The sequence below is a fragment of the Oncorhynchus mykiss genome, chromosome 5, assembly GCF_013265735.2.
Source record: "Oncorhynchus mykiss isolate Arlee chromosome 5, USDA_OmykA_1.1, whole genome shotgun sequence".
NCBI lineage: Eukaryota > Metazoa > Chordata > Actinopteri > Salmoniformes > Salmonidae > Oncorhynchus > Oncorhynchus mykiss.
Genome location: NC_048569.1, coordinates 81,229,078 through 81,255,670, shown reverse-complemented (window position 1 = coordinate 81,255,670; position 26,593 = coordinate 81,229,078). Strand labels below are relative to the sequence as shown.

The following is a 26,593-nucleotide window of genomic DNA, read 5'->3' as shown; positions in this document are numbered from 1 at the left end:
TCCATGTGTAACTCTGTGTCGTTGTATGTGTCGAACTGCTTTGCTTTATCTTGGCCAGGTCGCAATTGTAAATGAGAACTTGTTCTCAACTTGCCTACCTGGTTAAATAAAGGTGAAATCAAAAAAAAAAAAAAAATTAAAAAAACATCTGAAACAGGCTTCTAGCGAGGGCAATTTTGGGGCTTCGCCATGTTTCATTGAAATGTACAGCTGTGTGTCATCCGCATAGCAGTGAAAGTTAACATTATATTTTCTAATGACATCCCCAAGAGGTAAAATATATAGTGAACACAATAGTGGTCCTAAAACGGAACCTTGAGGAACACCGAAATTTACAGTTGATTTGTCAGAGGACAAACCATTCACAGAGACAAACTGATATCTTTCCAACAGAAAACCAGGCCAGAACTTGTCCGTGTAGACCAATTTGGGTTTCCAATCTCTCCAAAATAATGTGGTGATCGATGGTATCATAAGCAGCACTAAGGTCTAGGAGCACGAGGACAGACGCAAAGCCTCGGTCTGACTGTAACGGTTTTCTTGAGTCGGACCAAGGAGAGGCGGACCAAAACGCAGCGTGGTTATTATTCATGGTTCTTTAATCAAGAAACTATACATGAATAGACTAACAAAACAAGAAATGTGAAAAACCAAAACAGCCCTATCTGGTGCAAACACCAAACAGGCTACCTAAATATGGTTCCCAATCAGAGACAATGACTAACACCTGCCTCTCATTGAGAACCATATCAGGCCAAACACAGAAACAGACAAACTAGACACACAACATAGAATGCCCACTCAGATCACACCCTGACCAAACAAAACATAGAAACATGCAAAGCAAACTATGGTCAGGGTGTGACACTGACGCCATTGAAAGGTCATTTACCACCTTCACAAGTGCCGTCTCAGTGCTACGATGGGGTCTAAAACCAGACTGAAGTATTTCGTATACATTGTTTGTCTTCATGAAGGCAGTGAGTTGTTGCTCAACAGCCTTTTCTAAAAATGTTGAGAGGAATGGAAGATTCGATATAGGCCGATAGTTTTTTATATTTTCTGGGTCAAGGTTTGGCTTTTTCAAGAGAGGCTTTATTTTAGTGAGTTTGGTACACATCCGGTGGATAGAAAGCCGTTTATTATGTTCAACATAGGAGGGCCAAGCACAGGAAGCAGCTCTTTCAGTAGTTTAGTTGAAATAGGGTCCAGTATGCAGCTTGTAGGTTTAGAGGCCATGATTATTTTCATCAATGTGTCAAGAGATATAGTACTTAAAAAACTTGAGTGTCTCCCTTGATCATAGGTCCTGACAGAGTTGTGCAGACTCAGGACAACTGAACTTTGGAGGAATACGCAGATTTAAAGAGGAGTCCGTAATTTGCTTTCTAATGATCATGATCTTTTCCTCAAATTAGTTCATGAATTTATCACTGCTGAAGTAAAAGCCATCCTATCTTGGGGAATGCTGCTTTTTAGTAAGCTTTGCGACAGTATCAAAAATAAATTTGGGATTGTTCTTATTTTCCTCAATTAAGTTGGAAAATCGGATGATCAGCAGCAGTAAAGGGCTCTTCGATACTGCACGGTACTGTCTAGTCGGAAGACTTCCAGTTTGGTGTGGCACCATTTCCGTTCCAATTTTCTGGAAGCTTGCTTCAGAGCTCGGGTATTTTCTGTATACCAGGGAGCTAGTTTCTTATGAGAAATGTTTTTAGTTTTTAGGGTGCACCTGCATCTAGGGTATTGCGCAAGGTTAAATTGAGTTCCTCAGTTAGGTGGTTAACTGATTTTTGTCCTCTGACATCCTTGGGTAGGCAGAGGGAGTCTGGAAGGGCATCAAGGAATCTTTGTGTTGTCTGAGAATTTATAACACGACTTTTGATGCTCCTTGGTTGGGGTCTGAGCAGATTATTTGTTGCGATTGCAAACGTAATAAAATGGTGGTCCGATATTCCAGGATTATGAGGAAAAACATTAAGATCCACAACATTTATTTCATGGGTGTCACGCCCTGGTCTAAGTATTTTGTGTTTTTCTTCATGTATTGGGTCAGGCCAGGGTGTGGCATGGGGTTTTTGTATTGTGGTGTGTTTTGTCTTGGGGTTTTGGTGTGTATGTATTGGGATTGTAGCTAGTGGGGTTATCTAGCAAAGTCTATGGCTGTCTGGAGTGGTTCTCAATCAGAGGCAGGTGTTTATCGTTGTCTCTGATTGGGAACCATATTTAGGCAGCCATATTCTTTGAGTTTGTCGTGGGTGATTGTCCTATGTGTCGTTGTTCCTGGCTCTGTGTTAGTTTACACAAGTATAGGCTGTTTCGGTTTTCGTTAAGTTCTTTGTTTTGTAGTGTTTGTTATTGATTCGTGTTTTTACGTTCGTTCATTAAACATGGATTGCAATCTACACGCTGCATTTTGGTCCGACTCTCCTTCACACCTAGAAAACCGTTACAGAATCACCCACCACAAAAGGACCAAGCGGCGTGTCAACAGGCAGGAGCAGCCCAAAGAGGAGATGCGTAATAAGGATTTCTGGACATGGGAGGAAATCCTCGACGGGAGAGGACCTTGGGCTAAACCAGGGGAGTGTAGCCGCCCAAATGTGCAGCAGGAGAAGAGGCAACAGGAGTAGCCCAAAGAGGAGTACAGGATGGACTATACTTCTTGGGAGGAGATAGACAGGTGGGAGGTCGACCCAGGGAGAGTGCCAGAGCCCGCCTGGGATTCGATGGAGCAGTGCGCGGAAGGTTATCGGAGAATGGAGTTGGCGAAGCAAGCACGGCGGTGCGGAAGGAAGCCCGAGAGTCAGCCCCAAACATTTCTTGGGGGGGGCTCACAGGGAGTATGGCTATGCCAGGTAGGAGACCTGCGCAAACTCCCTGTGCTTACCGGGGGCTAGAGAGACCGGGCAGGCACCATGTTATGCAGTGGTGCGCACGGTGTCCCCAGTGCGGGTGCATAGCCCGGTGCCGTATATTCCAGCTCCGCGTATCGGCCGGGCTAGATTGAGCGTCGAGCCAAATGCCATGAAGCTGGTTCTACGCAGCTGGTCTCCAGTGCGTCTCCTTGGGCCGGCTTACATGGCACCAGCCTTGTGCTCGGTGTCTCTGGTTCGCCTGCATAGCCCAGTGCGGGCTATTCCACCTCGCTGCACTGGCAGGGCGACCGTGAGCATTCAACCAGGTAAGGTTGGGCAGGCTCGGTGCTCAAGAGCTCCAGTGCGCCTGCACGGTCCGGTCTTTCCAGTACCACCTCCACACCCCAGCCCTCCGGTAGCAGCTCCCCGCACCAGGCTTCCTGTGCGTGTCCTCGGCCCAGTACCACCAGTGCCAGCACCACGCATCAGGCCTACAGTGCGCCTCGCCTGTCCAGCGCTGCCAGAGCCTTCCTCCTCTCCAGCGCTGTCGGAGTCTCCCGCCTGTCTAGCGCTGTTAGAGCCTTCCTCCTCTACAGCGCTGCCGGAGTCTCCCGCCTGTTCAGAGCTGCCAGTCTGCAAGGAGCTGCCAGTCTGCAAGGAGCTGCCAGTCTGCATAGAGCTGCCAGTCTGCAAGGAGCTGCCAGTCTGCAGGATGCCGCCAGAGCTGCCAGTCTGCAAGGAGCCGCCAGAGCCGCCAGTCTGCAAGGAGCCGCCAGAGCCGCCAGTCTGCAAGGAGCCGCCAGAGCCGCCAGTCAGCCAGACTCTTCCAGATCTGCCAGTCGACCAGACTCTTCCAGATCTGCCAGTCGACCAGACTCTTGCAGATCTGCCAGTCGACCAGACTCTTCCAGATCTGCCAGTCGACCAGACTCTTCCAGATCCGCCAGTCGGCCAGGATCCGCCAGTCGGCCAGGATCCGCCAGATCCGCCAGTCAGCCAGGATCTGCCAGTCAGCCAGGATCTGCTGAAACCACCAGCCAGCCAGGATCTGGTAGATCTACCTACCTGCCTGAGCTTCCTCTCACTCCTGAGCTTCCTCTCACTCCTGAGCTTCCTCTCACTCCTGAGCTTCCTCTCACTCCTGAGCTTCCTCTCACTCCCGAGCTTCCTCTCACTCCCGAGCTTCCTCTCACTCCCGAGCTTCCTCTCACTCCCGAGCTTTCTCTCACTCCCGAGCTTTCTCTCACTCCCGAGCTTTCTCTCACTCCCGAGCTTTCTCTCACTCCCGAGCTTTCTCTCACTCCCGAGCTTTCTCTCACTCCCGAGCTTTCTCTCACTCCCGAGCTTCCCCTCAGTCCCGAGCTGCCTCAGTCCCGAGCTGTCCTTCAGTCCCGATCTGCTCCTCAGTCCAGTGGGGTTCTGGGTGAGGACTACTAGGCCATGGTCGGCGGCGAGGTTGGACTATCCAGGGACGCGAGGAGAGGGGACTAAGACATTGACTGAGTGGGTTCCACGTCCCGCGCCGGAGCCGCCACCATGGACAGACGCCCACCCGGACCCTCCCTATTGTTTTGAGGTGCGTTCGGGAGTCCGCACCTTAGGGGGGGGGGGGGGTTCTGTCACGCCCTGGTCTAAGTATTTTGTGTTTTTCTTCATGTATTGGGTCAGGCCAGGGTGTGGCATGGGGTTTTTGTATTGTGGTGTGTTTTGTCTTGGGGTTTTGGTGTGTATGTATTGGGATTGTAGCTAGTGGGGTTATCTAGCAAAGTCTATGGCTGTCTGGAGTGGTTCTCAATCAGAGGCAGGTGTTTATCGTTGTCTCTGATTGGGAACCATATTTAGGCAGCCATATTCTTTGAGTTTGTCGTGGGTGATTGTCCTATGTGTCGTTGTTCCTGTCTCTGTGTTAGTTTACACAAGTATAGGCTGTTTCGGTTTTCGTTAAGTTCTTTGTTTTGTAGTGTTTGTTATTGATTCGTGTTTTTACGTTCGTTCATTAAACATGGATCGCAATGTACACGCTGCATTTTGGTCCGACTCTCCTTCACACCTAGAAAACCGTTACAATGGGACAAAACTAGGTCCAGCGTGTGACAGTGAGTAGGTCCAGAGATATGTTGGACAAAATCCACTGAGTCGATGATGGCTCCAAAAGCCCTTTGGAGTGGGTCTGTGGACTTTTCCATGTGAATATTAAAGTCACCAAAAATTAGAATTTAATCTGCCATGACTACAAAGTCCGATAGGAATTCAGGGAACTCAGTGAGGAAGGCTGTATATGGCCCAGGAGGCCTGTAAACAGTAGCTATAAAAAGTGATTGAGTAGGCTGCAGATTTCATGACTGGAAGCTCAAAAGACGAAAACGTCATTTTTTTTCTTTGTAAATTTAAATTTGCTATCGTAAATGTTAGCAACACCTCCTCCTTTGCAGGATGCACGGGGGATATGGTCACTAGTGTAACCAGGAGGTGAGGCCTCATTTAACACAGTAAATTCACCAGGCTTAAGCCATGTTTCAGTCAGGCCAATCACATCAAGATTATGATCAGTGATTAGTTAATTGACTATAACTGCCTTTGAAGTGAGGGATCTAACATTAAGTAGCCCTATTTTGAGATGTGAGGTATCACAATCTCTTTCAATAATGGCAGGAATGGAGGAGGTCTTTATCCTAGTGAGATTGCTAAGGCGAACACCGCCATGTTTAGTTTTGCCCAACCTAGGTCGAGGCACAGACACGGTCTCAATGGGGATAGCTGAACTGACTACACTGACTGTGCTAGTGGCAGACTCTACTAAGATGGCAGGCTGGCTAACAGCCTGCTGCCTGGCCTGCACCCTATTTAATTGTGGAGCTAGAGGAGTTACAGCCTGTCTCTGTTGGTAGATAAGATGAGAGCACCCCTCCAGCTAGGATCCGTCACTCCTCAGCTTGGTCCTGTTTGTGGGTGAGTCCCAGAAAGAGGGCCAATTATCTACAAATTCTATCTTCTGGGAGGGGCAGAAAATAGTTTTCAACCAGCGATTGAGTTGTGAGACTCTGCTGTAGAGCTCATCACTCCCACTAACTGGGAGGGGGCCAGAGACAATTACTCGATGCCGACGACACATCTTTCTAGCTGATTTACACGCTGAAGCTATGTTGCGCTTGGTGACCTCTGACTGTTTCATCCTAACATCATTGGTGCCGACGTGAATAACAATATCTCTATACACTCGCCAGTTATAGCTTTAGCCAGCTCCATCTTCAGATTAGCCTTAACGTCGGTAGCCCTGCCCCCTGGTAAACAGTGTTTGATCGCTGGGTGATTCTTTTTACTACAGGTAATGGAGTCACCAATGACTAGGGTTTTCAACCTGTCAGAGCTAATGGTGGGAAGCTTCGGCGTCTCAGACCCCTTAACGGGAGGAGTAGAGACAAGAGAAGGCTCGGCCTCAGACTCCTACTCGCTGCTTAATGGGGGAAACCGGTTGAAAGTTTCTGTCGGCTGAATGAGTGACACCGGTTGAGCATTCCTACAGCATTTCCCTCCAGAAGCCATGAGAAAGTTGTCCGGCTGCGGGGACGAGGGGATTTATACTAACGTTATTATCTGTACTTACTAGTGGCACAGACACTGTTTCATCCTTTCCTACACTTAAATTGCCCTTGCCTAACGATTGCGTCTGAAGCTGGCCTTGCAGCACAGCTATCCTCGCCGTAAAGCGATCGTTCTCCTGTATATTATGAGTACAGCGACTGCAATTAGAAGGCATCATGTTAATGTTACCACTTAGCTTCGGCTGTTGGAGATCCTGACTAACCATGTGCAGATAAAGCGTCCGGAGTGAAAAAGTTGAATGAAAAAAAGTTGAGTGAGGGAAAACTAAAAATATAAACGGAAAAAACGGAAAATTGTCAGGTAGCAAATTAAGATTGGCAGCAAAACGCACAGCAACAGGTAAACAAGTCTGCAAATCAATGATTGCAAGGCGTCCAGGCCCTGAGGCAGCAAAGCAGCCCCAAAACATGATGCTCCCTCCAACAGACTGGTCTGGCCATTCCATGAGGAAAATAAGGTTTTGACTAGAAAGCATACAGCTATTGTCAGATGTGACTTTTTGTAGCAGGTTAGGAAATGTTATAGCGGGTGTAGTGAAATGCTTGAGCTTCTAGTTCCGACAGTGCAGCAATATCTAACAAGTAATATCTACCAATTTCACACATGTACCCTATACACACAAATCTAAGTAAAGGAATGGAATTAAGAATAAATAAATATATGGACGAGCAATGTTAGAGCGGCTTAGACTAAGATACAGTAGAATAGTATTGAATACAGTATATACATATGAGATGAATAATGCACTGAGCTTACGCAGTATGTTAGGATAATTAACTTAGCAGGTTAGGAGAATCTGGTTAAGGTTAGGAAAAGGGTTAGGGTTAGCTAAAATGCTAAGAAAAAAAATCCCTTTTGGTGTCAATTTGACAAAAGATGTAACCTTTCTACCCATGACCGGAAAATAACCAGCACTCCTTCGATGGATTGCAGATTGTGTATCCTACAACTGGCCTAGAGGGCTGCATGCTTTCCCTGCCGGATAATCTCTCTCTCTCTCGCTCGTTTAGCTCCAAACCAATACCAGCCGGCAGACTGCACTGGATGAATTCTTCACACACGGGTGATTGGCAGTTATTTATTTGAAAATCAATTTCAATAGGCTCTTTGGGTTTGTGTATCGGTTTGCGGATATGGGTGTTCTGAATATTTTGGAATCCTGCTGTGCTTAATTAACTTCTTTAATATAAACATAGTTGATGACTGAGTGAAGTGGAATTGCCCACAATGAAATTCACAATCCATGCCGACGAACTGGAGATTGTTTGAATTGATAAAAGTGATCAAATTGATACAATGATAACATATTGTGAGGAAAAATGTATGTGAATTTCTCAATGGAAGGATGAGAATGTTTTTGGGCTATATCTACTTAAAAGGTCTAATGCCAAGTTTTTATACAGGAAGACTGCCTGGTTGCTATATGTTTTTAACTGCCATGCATGTGCATCAAAATGACAATACCTGTAGATGGCACTGTAATGCTTTGTCAGTTTGTGTCATTCCAAAAGCCAAAAACACATGGTGTCTCGCTCTCTCTGTCTCGCTCTCGCTCTCTCTCTCTCATCGAATGGAGCAGAATAATCAACCAAATACTTTTGTGTGTGTGTGGTGAGGATGGGGGCCATGTTGTCAAGTGGCCTGTGACTAATGTGGTGAGTGAGGGGGAGATGGGAGGAATGGGAGGTGAGTGAGGAGGGAGGGGAGTGAAGGGAAGGGAGGAAGTAGTGAGGGGGAGGGAGGGAGGAGGGAGGGGGAGGGAGGAGGGAAGAAATAGTGAGGGGAGGGAGGGAGGAGTGAGGGGAAGGGAGGGAGGAATGAGGGAGAGAGAGGGAGGAGTGATATACAGCATGGGAGGTAGAGGAGACGACAGTGGTGGTGTCAGAGTGGGGCATTTTTAGGTATGTGTGCGTGTGTGCGTGCGTGTCTCTCTCTAACATTAGAGGGTGCCAAAGTGCTGAGAGAGGTTGTACAGGATCACCTGGGAAGTTTTAATAGAATGCAACATAGGCATTAAAACACATGGTGGCAGTGACACCTCACAAGTTGCAGTGGACTCAAGTCCTCAGTGAGATACTTAGCTGGGTCTCTCTTGACATGATCTGGGGGTGAAGGTCATTCTCAGGGAGTTGGTCAACCATGGTTTGCCAGTGCTGTGATAAAATATTGTGGAACATAATGAATTTCAAGAATTTATCTCCACTGTATGTTAGCACAATACCCTACAATGAAAAAGTTAAAACATTTTAAAAAATCATTTTTGCTAATTTATTGAAAATGAAATGCATAAATATCTCATTTGCACAAGTATTCACATGCCTAAGTCAACCCAGTGTCTGGTGGACACCAGACTGAACCATGTTTTTCTCTAGGATTTTGCCTGTGCTTAGCTCCATTTCGTTTATTTTTTATCCTGAAAAACTCCCCAGTCCTTAACGACTACAAACATACCCATAACATGATGCAGCCACCACTATGCTTGAAAATATGGAGAGTGGAACTCAGTAATGTGTTGTATTGGATTTGCCACAAACAGAACACTGTATTCAGGACAAAAGTGAATTGCTTTGCCACTTTTTTTGCAGTATTACTTTAGTGCCCTGTTGAAAACAGGTGCATGTTTTGAATATTTGTATTCTGTACAGGCTTTCTTCTTTTCAGTCTGTCAATTAGGTTAGTATTGTGGAGTAACTACAATTTTGTTGATCCATCCTCAGTTTTCTCCTATCACAGCCATTAAACTCACAGCCATTAAACTGTTTTAAAGTCACCATTGGCCTCATGGTGAAATCCCTGAGCGGTTTCCTTTCTCTCCGGCAACTGAGTTAGGAAGGACGGCTGTATCTTTGTAGTGACTGGGTGTGTTGATACACCATCCAAAGTGTAATTAATAACTTTACCATGCTCAAAATTACTTTTTTTCTCTCCATCTACCAACAGGTGTCCTTCTTTGCGAGGCATTGGAAAACCTTTCTGGTCTTTGTGGTTGAAAGTGTTTGAAATTCAGAGGGACCTTAATTAAAGAATATTGTATCTGTGGGGTACAGAGATGAGGTAGTCTTGCCATAACAAAGGAGTTTAATACTTATTGACTCAAGAGATTTCATTCTTTCATTTTTTATTGATTTGTAAACATTTTGAAAAACACAATTCTATTTTGACATTATGGGGTATTATGTGTAGGCAAGTGAGAACCCCCCCCCCCCCCCCCCCCCCCGAATTTATCCATTTTAATTTCAGGTTGTAACAACACAAAAAGTCAAGGGGTGTGAATACTTTCTGAAGGCACTGTATATGGCAATATTTTAGGTTGACAATTATATTACACAATTTCTGATATCACATGCCTTTGTTTTATTTTCCTGCGTAAGTAAAACAGGATTGGTTTCGATTTATCCTTGACCAATATGGCTGCCATTTTCACTCCATTCTGGAACTTCAAGGATTTATGACATAACCACTTCCAAAATAGGATATAAAACATCATAAGCCAAAACTGTTTAGAATAGCATGAGATTAGCTATAAAACTGCCAATTTTCCTCACTGCCCCATGGCAATGTGTAGAATTGCAGGAAATTAGCATTAAAACAGAAACATTTTCTCTCAGCCTCCTTGCAAAATATGTAGAATAGTATAAGATTAGCTATGAAGATGCATTTTTTCTCTCTTTGCAACATGACAAAATTGTAGGATGTTAGCTATTTGCCAAACTTGCGGCCCCGCAAAACTGCAGTACACCCCTGGATGGGGGATGGGGGGGTTCACGTAGTTCATGACCAAGGCGAATTTAGAGTAGTAGAGTATGTTGTAACATTAAAGGCTAAGCAGCTATCATCACCTTGACCTTCATCAACACCCATACTATTTTTCTGTCACTATTATGTACCTTTTGTCTTTTAACAAAGGAGGAGCCACCCATGTATAACGTTAGTTTAGAACTAGTTTGCAGCCCTCTTGACTAGTTTGAGAGCTTCCTGTGGTTGTAAATTGCTCCTGGCCACCCACGTTGGGCATCCAGCCTACTTCTCTTGACTGACCCCATGCATCATGGCCATTACATTGAGAGTTGTGTGAGTTGAGAAAACAAATCAAACAAACATTCCCCCAATAAAAAGGAATACGAGAATATTATCTTTAATACATTCTGTTATTATAGGCAATGTTGTGATTTCAGAGAGAGCTGGCACCATAGAAACAGAATAAGGTTTACAGCCCCTGATGTGACGCTCCTTGACACTGTAGTCCAGCGTTCCCCAAACTCGGTGCTCGGGACACCAAGGGGTGCACGTTTTGGGTTTTGCCCTAACACGACACAGCTTAATCAAATGATCAAAGCTTGGTGATTAGTTGATTATTTGAATCAACTGTGTAGTGTTTGAGCAACAATCTAAACTTAGATACCTTGGGTTCCCGAGGACCGAGTTTGGGAGGCCTACCTTTCCTACCTTTGGGGATTTTTGGAACTTGCTTCCATCTTTTCATTGAGGAGGGAGAGTGAACTGAAGTCCCATGGACCAAACATTTTCAGATAAGAATGAGCTTCCAAAAATCACCATCACTTATTTTCTGGCTTTTCTATAATGTTTCATTGGATCACTTTGTGGAGGTTTGAGTAGTAACCTAATTGATGTGCAAAATAGCTCAATCCGTTCATCAGACACTTCTGCCTATGCGCAATTAGCCTAGGGACGATGTTACTCCCTTAAGGACATGCAGGCCATTGGCATTTATGGTCGCCAGGGGGCGCTAGGTGCCAACGAACCGCTGGCCCTCATAGCAGGTGGCTTGGCCAGTGGCTAGTGTTGAACGGTTTCCTTGTCATCGTAATGCTGGTCTTCACAACTCCCTCAGTACTTATGAAAGAATGCCGACAAGGTCAATACACTGCGTCGCGTTGGTATATTTTACATATTTCTCTGTCTCACTGTTCACCCTCTTTGGCTAATCTGTTCACCCTCTGGCTAATTCCCAATCTGGCCCTCAAACCATCATGTTCACCTAATAATCCCCAGTTTACAATTCTCATTCATCCCCCTCCTCTCCCCTGTAACTATTCCCCAGGTCGTTGCTGTAAATAAGAACGTGTTCTCAGTCGGTAAAATAACGGATAAATAATAAAAATAAAATCTAACATACCACGTCTATTTATTTGAACTTTTATGATTTAGTTCTGGGAACCATTCCACCGTTTTAGTTCTAAAATGTAGGAAGGTAACAGACTAGTAAAATGTGATTCATCACTACAATTATCCCGAGACACGAGCAGTAGTCAGTGGCAAATTCCTTCGACTTTTAGCTCCAAAAGTCTGCCAATGCCATCGAAATATTTCAATTTACACCATTACATCAATCTTCTAAATTGTAAAAGGAATGTTTTTCAACATAGCCTATATTATTGATAATATCGTAAAAAATTGTACGTGAATTTTCACAGAAAAAAAACAAGTACATTCGATTCTACACAGAAAGAATATATAGCATATATATGTTATATTTATTGAATCAAATAATAACAGCGCCATATATATTTTATGTGCAAAATAAATTCAAATATAGGCCATGTCAATAAAAACAAATGGACACAATATCATTGTTTTTCTAAATTGTACCCATGTTTTGTAGGAAACGGGACTGTAGGACTACCGGGGACTATCTATTTTTTAAATATTTTTTTAAATCCAACCAAAGATGAATTCAGAATTTAGCAATTTACTATTTAAAAAACGGTTTCTAAGTTTATACAATTCATCAAGTAATGTATTGTATAACATTTATCATAATTTACCTAATATCTCTCTCTCAATTTCAATTTAATTTCAATTTGAGGGCTTTATTGGCATGGGAAACATGTGTTTACATTTGCCAAAGCAAGTGAAATAGATAATTAACAAAAGTGAAATAAACAATAGAACAGCAAACATACACTCGCAGAAGTTCCAAAAGAATAAAGACATTACAAATGTCATATCATGTCTATATACAGTGTTGTAATGATGTGCAAATAGTTAAAGTACAAAAGGGAAAATAAATAAACATAAATATACGTTGTATTTACGATGGTGTTTGTTCTTCACTGGTTTCCCTTTTCTTGTCTCTCAATTCAATTCAAATTCAATTTAAGGGCTTTATTAGCATGGTAAACATATGTTAACATTGCCAAAGCAAGTAAACTAGATAATAAACAAAAGTGAAAAAAAATCAAATGAACAGTAAACATTACACACATACATTACAAATGTCATATTATGTGCAAATAGTTAGAGAAAGAAAGGGAAAATAAATAAACATAAATATAGGTTGTATTTACAATGGTGTTTGTTCTTCACTGGTTGCGCTTTTCTTGTGGCAACAGGTTACATATCTTGCTGCTGTGATTGCACACCTGTATTTCACCCAATAGATATGGGAGTTTATCAAAATTGGGTTTGTATTCGAATTCTTTGTGGATCTGTGTAATCTGAGGGAAATATGTGTCTCCAATACGGTCATACATTTGGCAGGAGGTTAGGAAGTGCAGCTCAGTTTCCATCTCATTTTGTGGGCAGTGTGCACATAGCCTGTCTTCTCTTGAGAGCCATGTCTGCCTATGGTGGCCTTTCTCAATAGCAAGGCTATGCTCACTGAGTCTGCACATTGTCAAAACTTTCCTTCATTTTGGGTCAGTCACAGTGGTCAGGTATTCTGCCACTGTGTACTCTCTGTTTAGGGCCAAATAGTATTCTAGTTTGCTCTGTTTTTTTTGTTCATTATTTCCAATGGGTGAAGTAATTATCTTTTTGTTTTCTCTTGATATGGTTGGGTCTAATTGTGTTGCTGTCCTGGGGTTCTGTGAGGTCTGTTTGTGAGCAGAACCCCATGAATAGCTAGCTTGCTTGGAGGACTCTTCTCTAGGTTCATCTCTCTGTAGGTGATGGCTTTGTTATGGAAGGTTTGGGAATCGCTTTGGCATCGGCCTAATTCTGCTTTGCATGCATTATTTGGTGTTTTATGTTGTACACTGAGGATATTTTTGCAGATTTCTGCATGCAGTGTCTCAATTTGGTGTTTGTCCCATTTTGTGAATTCTTGGTTTTAATTGTTTTTATTACATGCCAGTGTTTACTGTCCCGGGTATCTCGCCTCTACTTCCCGCCCCTCAGTTCCCACACAATAACACTGCTGTGACAGTTATTTAGATAGTCGATTGTAGATAGTATTTGCTACTATTTGGCTACTGATAGCCTACCTACTAATAATACTAATAGGCATACTAATAAAATAACTGAGACGGTCTAAAAATGCATTCACAATTGCAATGATATCCTCAAACACCATAGCCTATGATGAGTGTTGGATAAGAAATAGCCTAGGCCTAAATTCGAAAAAATAAAGAATTCGGTCATGTGTTGTTATACCAAAATTCACATAGGCCAACAACAATTATTACTTGCCAACAAAATATGTTAAATCTCCTAGCCTAATGTCTAATACAGGGATGGAACCTGCCTCGTTTTTAACATTAGTTAAACATTCTGCCTGAGAAAGTGCGTGATGCCTTACGAGCAAAAGCTGGAGGAATTTTGATAGCATTGTTAGCACCTTTGGACTGAGACTGACACATGCAAGGTCTCCGTGCGCTCCGTTTGGTCCCACTAAAATCGCATTCCCTCTCACACCACGTCAACCTTTCTCACCTTGGCCGTTTCTTCTTCCTCGGCCAAATGATCTTAATTTAACCTTTAATTAGCTTGCGCATTCCGCCCTCTCGAGCTGCCCGGGCCGGGAGGGGAGCATGCGCTTTTATCTCGCGCTGGGTGTTTATTTAAAGTTTAAACTGCAGTTTATGTTGATGAACTCAGCGTAGCGGAACCAAACGGCAGAGGAGAACACTGATTTCAACGCATGTTTGTGCCGATAAAAACTAGTGTGCCTTTTGATTCTTGTAGGCTCATATGTGGTAGGCCGATAGTGAGACCAAAGTGTATTCTTCATTTGGCTAGAAATAACATAGGCCTATATTAAATTTTGATCATGAAGGCCTGTTATTTAAAAAAAGCCTGTTTCCCGCAATGACAGTAACAAGGTAGTAAAATAATAATCTCTCCTCCAGATTATAGCTGGTGATTTACATAATGTGGAATCTCTGACACCTCTCCATCTGTTGCGCCGTGCCCATCAGAAAAGATTACGGGCACCGACCACATGTAGGGCCCATTCTTTTAGTCAACATTTGATGTTGTGCTTTGAATAAATTAAATTAAATGAATGTGTAGCTTATTTTGCATTGTTGTTGTTGATTGTATAATGTTTTATAAACCCATTTTTAACGGATGAGATTGAGAAATTAAAGTAACAATCGTGTAGCCTACCTTTCAGTTTTGTGTGTAGGCTAGTTCATCCATAATGTTACAGAGAAAAACGAATTAAAATAAACCTTTATCCGGTTTAATATTCAATGTAGGCTAATTATAATAATGCACATAAATAGGCTATTTATTTTAATTTTATTTATAAAGAAGTCATTCATTTCAAATGAGGTGATGCGATTGAAGACTTCTTCCAATTTTACGTTGTAGTCCTTACACGATTTCATGTTTCACAATAGGTTACACATTTTAACACATATGATAGGGTATCTGAAAGTTTTTGATAAACTGCTAATATTAAGGAATAGATGTTAATATTTTAATGGTTTAATATAGCCGAAACCATTGGCATTGAGCAATATTAGTCATACAGCCCTTCAAATAATTTTATGGGAGCAGGGAGTTCCTCATACCTCTCCTTATTTAATTTCTGTGTGTGTGCGTGTGCGTGTGCGTGTGTGTGTGTGTGTGTGTGTGTGTGTGTGTGTGTGTGTGTGTGTGTGTGTGTGTGTGTGTGTGTGTGTGTGTGTGTGTGTGTGTGTGTGTGTGGCCAACACCACTTGGAAGGCTTTTTGACTGCTGTAACTTTGCTTTCTTTCGTGCACGCTCGGGTTGAGCTCCCATCCTATTAGATGTTGGAACGCATTCGGGGAGGAGCAGCCACAGGCCAAAACCTGAACAGAGTCAAAAAAAAAGTGTCTCTGTAGTGACGGATGCTTGAGCCGTAGTTTTCCCAATGTTCGACACAGTAGACTGTGCGCAGCCTTCACTCCAGTCATCCTGGCGAGCCGTGGCTTAGGCTAAACATACTTCCCCAAACTCCCTTTGTAACACACAGAAAATAAAGGAAAGGAGGCTGAGGAGGAAACTGGAGCTACCCATCTCCGTGCTGCAGAAGCTTTTGGGAGAGTTCTTTATTATTTAAACTTTACGGGACGAAGGCGAGGAGGAGATAATGCAGGCGCGCTACTCCGTCTCCAGCCCCAACTCTCTGGGCGTCGTGCCTTACATTAGCAGTGACCAGAGCTACTACCGGGCAGCGGCGGGTGGAGGGTACACCGGGATGCCAGCTCCCATGAGTATGTACTCTCACGCAGCCCAAGACCAGTATCAGGCCAGCATGGCGCGTGCGTACGGACCGTACACCCCGCAACACCAGCCCAAGGACCTGGTCAAACCTCCGTACAGCTACATCGCCCTTATCACCATGGCGATACAGAACTCACCGGACAAGAAGGTGACCCTAAACGGGATTTATCAGTTTATCATGGAGAGGTTCCCGTTCTACCGAGACAACAAGCAGGGCTGGCAGAACAGCATCCGCCACAACCTGTCCCTCAACGAGTGCTTTGTCAAAGTGGCCCGGGACGATAAGAAGCCCGGCAAAGGCAGCTATTGGACTCTGGACCCGGACTCCTATAACATGTTCGAGAACGGCAGCTTCCTGAGGCGTCGCAGACGGTTCAAGAAGAGTAATGTTCAAAAGGACAAGGATGACAGGCAAGGCAGGGACCTGTCAGGGAGAGGAGCACCGGATATGGAGAACGAGCAGCCCGTGCAGGGCTCACAGCCCGTGCGCATCCAGGACATAAAGACTGAGAACGGGACCTCTACTCCACCACAGGCCGAGTCCCCCAGCCTGCCTGTGCCCAAGATAGAGAGTCCTGGCAGCAGCAGTAGTATGTCCACCGGTAGCCCTCACAGTGTGCCCTCTGCCCGGTCCCTCTCCATGGAGGGCCCCGAGCATCACCACCACGCACAGGCCGCGGCGCAAGGCTTCAGTGTGGACAACATCATGACCTCAGTCCGGGGGTCGCCTCAGGGCACCACGGAGCCTCTTATCGCATCTTCTAGGACAGGTATAACCCCCTCTCTATCTCTTAACTATTCCCCCAACCAGACGTCTGCTTACAACTCACCAAACTGCAACCAGAACTCAATATCTACAAACTCTAACGCGACGTACCATTGCAACATGCAAGCCATGAGCTTGTACGCCGGGGAACGAGGAGGCCACCTTGCGCCCTCTACCACCGTGGACGAGACTCTGCCCGATTACTCCATCACCACTACGGCCACATCCCCGCTCGGGCATGGCAACCTGAGCGCGGGACAGGACAGTGGTCACCACGCGAACCAGGGCCGACTTGCGTCCTGGTACGGAGACCTGGGACACCTGGGCACAAGCTACCCGGCACAGCAACAGAACTTCCACTCGATGCGAGAGATGTTCGAGTCTCAACGGATCGGTTTGAATAGCTCTCCGGTTAACGGAAGTAATAGCTGTCAGATGGCCTTCCCCTCCGGTCAATCCATCTACCGTACCTCCGGAGCTTTCGTTTATGACTGCGGCAAGTTCTGAAAATAACAAAAACAAAAACGTTTTTTTAAACGAATAACTTTAATATATATATATTTCCTTCTTTTTGTACTTTAACCTCCCTCATTCCGGTCCTTTATTCATCCCCAAATGGACTAAACAGAATGAGAGTGGTGAGATTTGTTCTGGTGTGTATGAAAGACAGAGGCGCGTGTTACAACATCGAATAACACGTAAGTTTTTATCTCTCTCACTTTGGGAACTTTGTTTTTAAAGAGTGTTGCTTTAACATCCAACATGTTATTAACTTGTTATTCACTGTAAATTGCATATAGTAATTTATTATAGAAAGTAAGGGAGTATAGTTGGATGTTGTGGACCAACCACCAAAAAAGTGTTTCCAAATTGAGGTGCCTTAAATTGTGCTACATATTGTTATTTTATGAAATAGGAGGGGGACTTGTATACCGACGTATTCTATATATTTTTGTTCCATATTTGTTGAAATTATTCTGAAGGCATTGCTTTGTTTGTCTAATAAATTGACATTCTATTTGATTTATATTTGTCTGGTTTATTAGCTCTCCGTAGAGGCCCATGGGGTCCGCCATGCTTTAGAATAGGGAACACAATGCAAAATAATAGTTTGGTCTATTATTGCAAAATAAGATTGCATAGTGTCTTCCCTGGTGGCGCTTAGACAAAATTAGTGTTTAGGCCTAATGCTTCAAATCATTTGTGATTTTAAACGGCGGCGGTATATTTGCGTAAACCTCACTCTTCTGTATTTACAATGTAATATCTAAAACACAAACTATTGCACAACACACCCCACACAGTGTTGATAAGATTTACGGTGGCTATTTGGAGTAATAAAGGGGTTCTGTTTCTTGTCTTGATGTTCTGTTCTGGGGCCTCATGACCCTGCTACAATAACCGGGGCACATATGCACACAGTTTTGCCTGGCAGCACACGTTGCAGGACTGTAGTGAAATAAATGTAAAACATATACAGTTTAAACGATGTGACAATCTTATGAGTTCTGGAGTTATGTCTAGGTATTTAATATTACATCGTAAAGCAATACAACACACACAAGGCTGCAGCCACTAATGCGATGTTCTGCTGTATTGAGTGTGTTGTAATCTGATAGGATGCTATATACAGGCTTGCTGCTGGGCTGGTAGTGTATTATGCAATATACTCAGTGTGTATGATATATGTCCGTGTAATTGTTAGTTATTCTTGTAACGGATAGGCTATTGTCATGGTAACGTAACACATGTTTCAACATACAGTATCTCTCCTTAGGCTATGTGGGATGTGCCATCGAGGAAAGTATGAATGTTGGGTCCAAAACCTCCAAATTAAAATAATGATTAGCAAGTTTTGTTTCTAACTTTAGGACTATCTTCAATACAGGTTGTGCAATATTTGGGCATTTTACTTTCTTATAACAAAGCTAAAATAAAATGTAGGCTACTGAGCCTACTCCTCTGCATTGGCCCATGTTTGTGTAGTCAGCACAAATTAAATGTTCCACTGAGCTACAGCACGCAATCTGAAACAGAGGGGGAGACAGGAGAGGAAGAGAGTAGAGATTTACACAACGAGATTTAGGATTTGTGTAAATAAGAAATCACACTAATTGATATCATGAAATAATTATTGACGAAGGATATGGAGTACATTTGGTGACAACAGAAGTAAGTTTGGCTCTCGGCTAGATGCATTGCTTGGTTTGTTTTCGCTGAGACGAGACCCTTTGTCAATATCCTCACCTCCAGGCCTTTAGTTCAACAGGTCCTTGATGTAGAGCGAGCCGAGAGCCAAACTTTGTATCACGGCTTATTGATGGAGGGGTAGGTGGCTGTTTACTAGCTCGGTGGTGCCAAGGTATCCGGGTGTTGTTTGGAGTGACCACGTGTGTTTACGGACGCTTAGTTCATACCACGCATGTCTGAAATATTCTCTTTGCCAGATGTTTGGTTGCTGCAGCAACTGATTAAAGATGAAACAAAACAAGCAAACACAGACACATATATTAATTAAAATTAAGTGTACTTAATTTACTATTTAAAAATCAATCTAGACAATGCAACAACAAAAAAACAGTCGCTTTCAAGAAAATGCATTGAAACATGATAGGACAAATATTTGTGAACATTTGTTGTTTTGAAACTCTCCTTTTGCAGGCCTATATTATTATCGTCTTTATTATGAATATGTCCTATTAACTAATTTGTATAATTTAAAATGTGTAAACAAGTATCGCTGCTAAGATATTACTGTAGCGTAACTGTTTAAATTGCAGATAAAACACATTTGCAGTTAAAACAAATTCACAACCAAATTCAAACCACTTCATCAAACATTTGGAATGTTTTGTATCGGCGGCGCGTGTGTGTCGGTCTCGATAGTCACAATTGGTAGTCATTACAGCTTGTTAATTGAGTGTACAGGGGTTTACAGAAAACATCTGCTTGCTTATTGTGTTAACTACATTCTCTGTCCCTTCCTCCGGGGCCTCTAAGCATGCGGGCCTCGGTCTGACAATTACACGGACTGACTGACTGGAGACCGCCCTTCGCAAATGGCGAAGTATAGTGCACCTGGTCAAAGTTAGTGCACTATATAGGAGCATATGGTGACATTTGGGACGCAGTCTGGGGCCCAGTCAGACGTATGAGCGTAATGAATGTAGCCTATGCATTATATGGTGTTGTTATATGACATACCTCTGCGCTGAGTCTTGCTGATGCTGCCTGCTGCCGGCGGCCCTGGGCTCCGTGAGTTCAGGAACAGGGGGAGAGGAGATATTTTTACTCTCTGACACCAGTGCTTTGCTGAGGCCCAAATCTTGTACAGGTGTGTCCGTGGGGCAAGTAGGGGAGGCAGGAGGGGTAGGGGACGCAGAAGGGGATAGGGGGTTGACTTCTCCCTGGTAGGCATTGAAAATGTGTCTTTGTTGTGATCGCTTGCACTCGTGAAAGTATTGGATTGAGAATGTGAGCAGGGAACACTACACCGCAGCACAAATGCTCCCTTGAGTAAAGCCTGCTTGACAGCACAGGCAGCACAAAGTCAAGTTGGTCCAGTCAGTCACTCTGCCTTTCGGGTAAGCCTAGGCCTAAACAAAGACAACATTGCTTATTAACCTGGAGATTTTTATCTACATTTTAAAATTGAGCATTAACTATTGGTGTATAGGTAATGAAAACAGACCCTTCTAGTTTATTGGCTAGAGGCTTTAGCATACCATTTACAGTTTTCATTTTGACAACAACAAAAAGTAACCACTATAGGTCTATGCATTGGCCTAGACTGCATCACACCAATGCAAATAGGTTTAGATTTAAATAAAATAGTGGCCTACCAATAATTCAATAAACATATATTTCAAATGTTGATCCTCTCACTCATAGATGCCTAGCCATAATTGCTCTAATAGCAGTCATCAGATTCTTTCCGAAGGAATAAACACACGTCATGTCGGCGCACAGAGATTGATGGCGCTATCACTAGCTGGCCAGGTCAGGAAGGAATAAAATTCAATCAGCGGCAGAATCATTTTTCATCAGACGGAAAAGGCAGAGCGCGAGGCGAAGGTCAATGGGGAGGATGTCAACAATGCTTCATGAGAGGGCAAAGCGACGAGCTGCCACTATATGAGCACGCAGTCGCTTTCTAAAGATGCCTATAACTTTCCTGGCCTAACATACTCTCATGCGCTGTTCACATAAACTACGGAATACATTATGGATATTACTGTTGACAAGTTATAGATGACTAATCGATTAGTTTACTTGGACACCCTCCTCCACACGCACATAATTGCACTATTACAGCATACACACTATAGCCTACTGTAAGCCTCTACACAAACATAGATAATTATGTGGAGACAGGCATCTCTTTTAAATAAAGGTCAACTGTGTTCTATTCATTTTAACTTTAAAGTTAAAGTGAGGGGCGTGCTCGTCTAAAAATAAGGCTTGTCCATTTTTCAGATCAAATAAGGCGTTCTGCAGCTTAACACCGTGTCAATATTGAATATTGCATGTAGCCTACAATTAAGTTATTAAACGTGAATTAAATATGGTTAGATGTTAAATACCAATTTTTTAAACACGGTTAAGGCGAGGCGTTCTGCTACAATAATGATGACAGGAATCGTCATACCTTTTGATTTAATAATACCAAAATAAGAACAAAATTAAGGAATTGCACTTACAAACTCTTGGTTATGCGTTATAGTTATGACAATGAATAATTAAAACAAATAGTAACATTCCCTCAAACATGCTGACTTTGCAGGAAATAGTCTAATAGGCCCACATAGGCTACTTGATTAAAGTATTATGACAAGAGATACAATGTTCTCAAGTATTCTATTTTATTAGGCAATTATTTTTACATTCCATAATGAGCTAAAAACAGAATTTGAAACTTCAAGAGTAAACGTGAGAATGGCATGAAACACAGACTAGGAGGGGCTGTATGAGCAAGAGCTTATCAAATCAATTTGTAAGTCAACAGCAATTACACACACACACACACACACACACACACACACACACACACACACACACACACACACACACACACACACACACACACACACACACACACACACACACACACACACACACACACACACACAAAACAAGAGGATGTGTAACGCGAAACTGAGACCCTCCCCTCGTCTTTAAATGAAGCTGTTAAGGCCTACAATCACAACAATTCCGGGCGCCTTCAAGACAAACCCACACGCCCCTCAATAACACGTCAACGCATGAATGATGTATAATATATAAATTCACTGTCGTTCAATCTTCGCTTTTCACATCTGTCTAACGCCTGTCTGATGCATTAAGACATATTTTACTCAGCACTGTTTAAGGTCCTGGTGGGGATAAATCTAACCACCGGAGTGTCAGTGTGTCTGTCTCCCCGCCCAGGCAGGCCCTGTGGGGGCAGGCCCCGGGGCCAGAGCCGGGGGAGACATGGACCTGGGTAGGTCAAAACGCTTGAAGGCGCGCCATTTTCCAAAGCCCTCGGAAAAGTCAGAAGTAATGGTGAAGGTTGCCACTGCCTCGCGGGGACGTTTAGTTCTACGACACGAGAGGTTCTATTACAGTAGTGTAATTGAGCAAGGCTATAACTCTTTGCTAACATTAGCCTATCAACTGTCATTAACCAATACGCCAAACACCAATTAAAGGATTATGACTCAATATGTTGGAAATAAAAGGAGAACATGAAACAGTAGGCCTAATTATCAATTTGTAAACTATAAACTTAGGCTAGACCTACTCAATACAGTATTGCTATAAGTGACAAGAGAATGAAAAGGTGTAAGCATTCGTGCGAGTTCTCACATTGTATTATGTGATTTGCCACATTATAATCGAGACTTTCTCATGGTTCTCTATTCGCTCGTCAGCTGGTGCCAGTCAGCCTATAGCACATTAAATGAACTAGGATAAAGCCAAACAAAATATTCGATTAATTAATGGTCATACCAGCATCAGCATTTGGGGCCCTTTCTGATGGTAATCTGCATCTGCTATGTTTTATTAGAGATAAATCCGATTGCAGAGTTCCACTTCCTAACCAATCTCCCATTTACTTGTTTATTTATCCGGGCAGTGGAGAATGTCAGAAATGCTAAGCCTAACAGGGTTCAGATGACTTATATGGGCGCCATTTCCGCTGTAACTGTCTCTCTATTCACTCTCTCACTTTTCTTTTAGTCCGTTTAAAAAGTATAGGCCTATAGAGATGGTCTATATTTTATTTGAAAGATTCACTCTACCATATCGACTCTGTTGCTTATAAAGAACAGTTGATAGTTGATTTTAAACGATGGCCTACACCATGAAACGAACAAACAAAATGACATTGAAGAACATTCCAAACTGAAAAGAAAATGATTTGTCTCAAGAAATTGTAGGCCTGAAGATATCAAATTGTGAACATTTTGATCATATTTATAAAACCGAATAGTCCTAAAATCATTGCAAATTTGTAATAATAAATCGATGTCATCCTCGTAGGCTAGATGATAATACGTATATGGCTCAAATAACAGTTTAATTAGGCCTTATATAAAAATTAAGGCAAATATGTGAACCCTTTTGCTATTATGCCTGTTTTTATAATGAGGTGTAACAATAAGGACACGACGGTGGCAATTTCCATGTCTCATGAAAGCATGAATCTCCCTATTTGTTACTCCAAACCATAGCCCTATTGAGAGAGCCAAATGCATATGATATAAATAATCCATTTTATTTTTGAATTCTGGTAAAAACAACAAAAGTAGTCTGTAGGTCTTTGCTATAGCCAACTCTCTATGTAAGGATAAAGAACAGTGAGCGAAAATAACATCTATAAAGACAATTTCAGGAGATTGTTAGATTATTTCAGTTTATTTTGCTCTCCTGTTTTACTGTAAAACGTATTAAGGCTTTTTTTTGTTAGCTTTTCATAGCCAAAAATGTGGTGGCACACACTCCTCTCCTTTCTCTTTCTTCTCTGTAGTAATTTACGCCTGGAACTGGGTGCCTGCATTATGTTCCCGTGCTTTCTGAAAGCTGAGCCTAGAGCAGCACAGGGCTGCTGCAGTTAGTGGCGGCGCGCAACTGGGCCCGTGCACCTGTGTGCGGCTGGCCGGCGGGCGCGAGGAGAGACCTGGCACAGTGGAAACTGGTGTGTTTTCGCTCGCACCCGGGTTCCAGGGCCAACCTCAAAGCGCCATCTGTTACCAATTATAAGTCCACACAGATGCAGCGCTGTCTCCGACGGTCAAACTGCAATGTTCTAGGTGTTGTCTTAAACAAAAAAGAGAGGCAGACAGGCAAACCCACCCTGTTTGTTCCCTCTTCGTAAACCTACCTTGAAACCCTCCATTTTCCATTTAAAATGTCAAACGGATTTTTCATAAAAATATCCCACGACGGTTTTCATTTGATTAATGTAGGCCTACACAACTGATACATTTCTGGGGCTATAATCTTTTAAAGTCTGGATGTTGATTCCATGAGATTCCATAAAATATAGGCCTACCTTGAACAACCTAACTTCCTTTCTAAGCTATTGTTCTGTAACAAAACTATTTTACAAACCATTAAAGTAAAAGTATGGTGGGACGTCTCTTGGCCTCTAAAACAAAGAGGTTCGAGGTTAGGGGTTCATATTCCAGCAGTCAGAGACAAAACGACAGAGGTCTTTACGCTTGGAAGAGGCAGCCTCCAGTGCGCGCTGGGCTTGGATTGGGCACATAGTCAGAATGTCTCGATTGAGACACATTCTGCAGGAATGGGATCCAGGCTCGAGGAAGCGTATTTCCTGAGGAATGAACAGGGTTAGTGTGCTCGCGGGGCAAACCAAGGAGAGCTGAGCGCGAGGAGGGAAGGGAAATGACAGGGGCTGAGGCTCACGCGACCTCTGAGCAACCTGGGCGCGCTGGCACGAGGAACCTCTCAGACAACATTACTCTAGTCTTCTGACTCGACTCAAGCTTGAGGTTTTACCTCTAAAATACCTTTTACAAGATTTAACCAAAGGTATAACATCTCTCCCCTATTTATAAGGTACACATTGTACACGTGTCCTCCAGTCTAGACACATCTTTGTGGAATAATGGCGGGGAGATTATGCAGTGCCAATTGGGTGACATAAAATAGCCTATCTTCATAAATAGTTACAATTATGTTATTTAGGCTACATATATTATATGTGGTGCTATGTGTCTATGTAATTATCAATACATTTATAACAAACAATGTATATTAAGAGGAGAAGAGCAGAAGATTGTGCATGAAAAGTCAAGAAAATAATCACATATATAGGGCCAACTAATGTATCAAAAGAACAAGTTTTATTGTACCAAAATGTTTATATTCTGAATTAAATATGGCAGATGGGAATACAAAAGATTTCACAAATGCTGAATAACATTTAAAACAAATTTGTTGGTCATCTTACAATAACAAATCATTAAAGTTCTACTTATTTTTTTTCTAAAAGGACAAACTGCAACCTGTGACCTATATGCCAGGCGATTAAAACACACAAACACAAGACAACAATACAATCCCATATTGCCCAGAGACAGTGTCGAATAAAAATAATAAAAAGTCCTATCACCATATAGGCTATTAAATCATGATCAGTGAGAAAAAAATATATTAAGATTAAAAACAAAAATAAGGAATGGTATTATTTAAAAGGCATCGAATAATCTTCCCTCACCATAGCAAAAGGCAAAAAAACAGACGAAGTAACTTCGTTTGGGACAGCAAATTGATGAAAAAAATGATCCAGACTAGTTTTATATTCTTTTCACCGCATGGTGCGACTGTTGAGTCACAGTGCACTCTGGTCAGGAGTGCTCAGACAATTCCCTAGGTTTGGGTTGATCCACAGGATTTGGTTTTATGCGTTAGGGTTATTCTTCATGAGATGGATGTCAGCATCAACCATCTCTTTCACCAGTTCCTAAAGAGTCAAATAGAGGTTTAGTTTAGACACAGATATTGTCTACTCTAAACCTAACATAGCAGCCTAAATATTCATTTCCAAACACTGATAATCAAACAATTTGTATAGATTCAGGAAAATAGGTTAATCTAATAAAATTATTGGTCCGAATCGAAAAATCCCTAAGACAAAAAATATGAAAATAATAGAGAAACAAAATGGGTTGTGAACATCAAATCTGTTCAGAGGACCTCTTTATTCAGTCATGTTGATGTACTGTGGTTGGTAAGTGGGAGATTAGTCCAACTTGGCTTGTTCAATCACACTTAACCTACCTATTATTGTTCATATAAGGCTTGTACAGTATTTGATTATAACACGTTAAAAAACATTAGTTTAGCTACTTAAGAAGCCGCTTAACTTTCCAATTTATGTTGTGTTTACTGACAACACAAGAAAAGTGGAGAAGCTGGCTGGGAAGACTGTCATCGAAGAAGACCAGCATGCTGTGCTTCTCCAGTTCCACCATGGGTTATGTGCACACAGACACGCACACACACAAACACGCACGCATGCACACAAGCACACACATGCACACACGCAGAGTAAAGTGCAACACCCACCTCAAAAGTGATCTTTGCTTTCCAGCCTAACTTTGTCAGTGCCTTGGTGCTATCACCTTGCAGGTATTCCTGGGGAAAGAGAGGGAGAAACAAAAACAACTCATCATTCATGGCCACTAGAGAATGGTGTTTAGAATAGGGTAATTTTACAGTCAGAGTTCAGCAGAAACAGTAGATTACAGTAGAAACAGTAGATATACAGTGATACAGTAGACTTCCTGTTATAAAGACTTTAATTCCACCACTATATATCGAAATCAAACATATGCACAACTCTCTATAGGATGCCTATAGGATGTAAACAGATATTCAGATCCTCTGTCTAACTCTCTCTCTCTCACACACACAGGTCAGT

The 26,593-nt window shown here is 42.7% G+C and overlaps 2 protein-coding genes across 3 annotated transcripts in view; one reads left to right on the top strand and one right to left on the bottom strand.

Moving 5' to 3' along the window:
* Positions 1 to 15,486: 15,486 nt before the first annotated feature.
* On the top strand, positions 15,487 to 17,689 carry LOC110524659 (forkhead box C1-A-like). Its single transcript, XM_021604504.2, has one exon. It carries the CDS (start codon positions 15,763 to 15,765, stop codon positions 17,167 to 17,169), a length of 1,407 nt encoding a protein of 468 aa, XP_021460179.2. The 5' UTR covers positions 15,487 to 15,762; the 3' UTR covers positions 17,170 to 17,689.
* A 7,301-nt stretch (positions 17,690 to 24,990) lies between these two features.
* gmds (GDP-mannose 4,6-dehydratase) overlaps positions 24,991 to 26,593 on the bottom strand; it is a 256,515-nt gene continuing 254,912 nt past the window's right edge. For both annotated transcript variants that reach the window (XM_036978541.1, XM_036978542.1), the window contains 2 exons: positions 26,239 to 26,307; positions 24,991 to 25,633 (listed from right to left, as the gene is read on the bottom strand). In XM_036978541.1, coding sequence (XP_036834436.1) covers positions 25,571 to 25,633; positions 26,239 to 26,307 — 132 coding nt within the window. In that variant the 3' untranslated portion in view covers positions 24,991 to 25,570. The remainder of the gene's footprint in view (positions 25,634 to 26,238; positions 26,308 to 26,593) is intronic.

Excerpts from the sequence above, each read along its gene's own strand:
- LOC110524659 (XM_021604504.2), top strand. The coding sequence starts at position 15,763 with ATGCAGGCGCGCTACTCCGTCTCCAGCCCCAACTCTCTGGGCGTCGTG.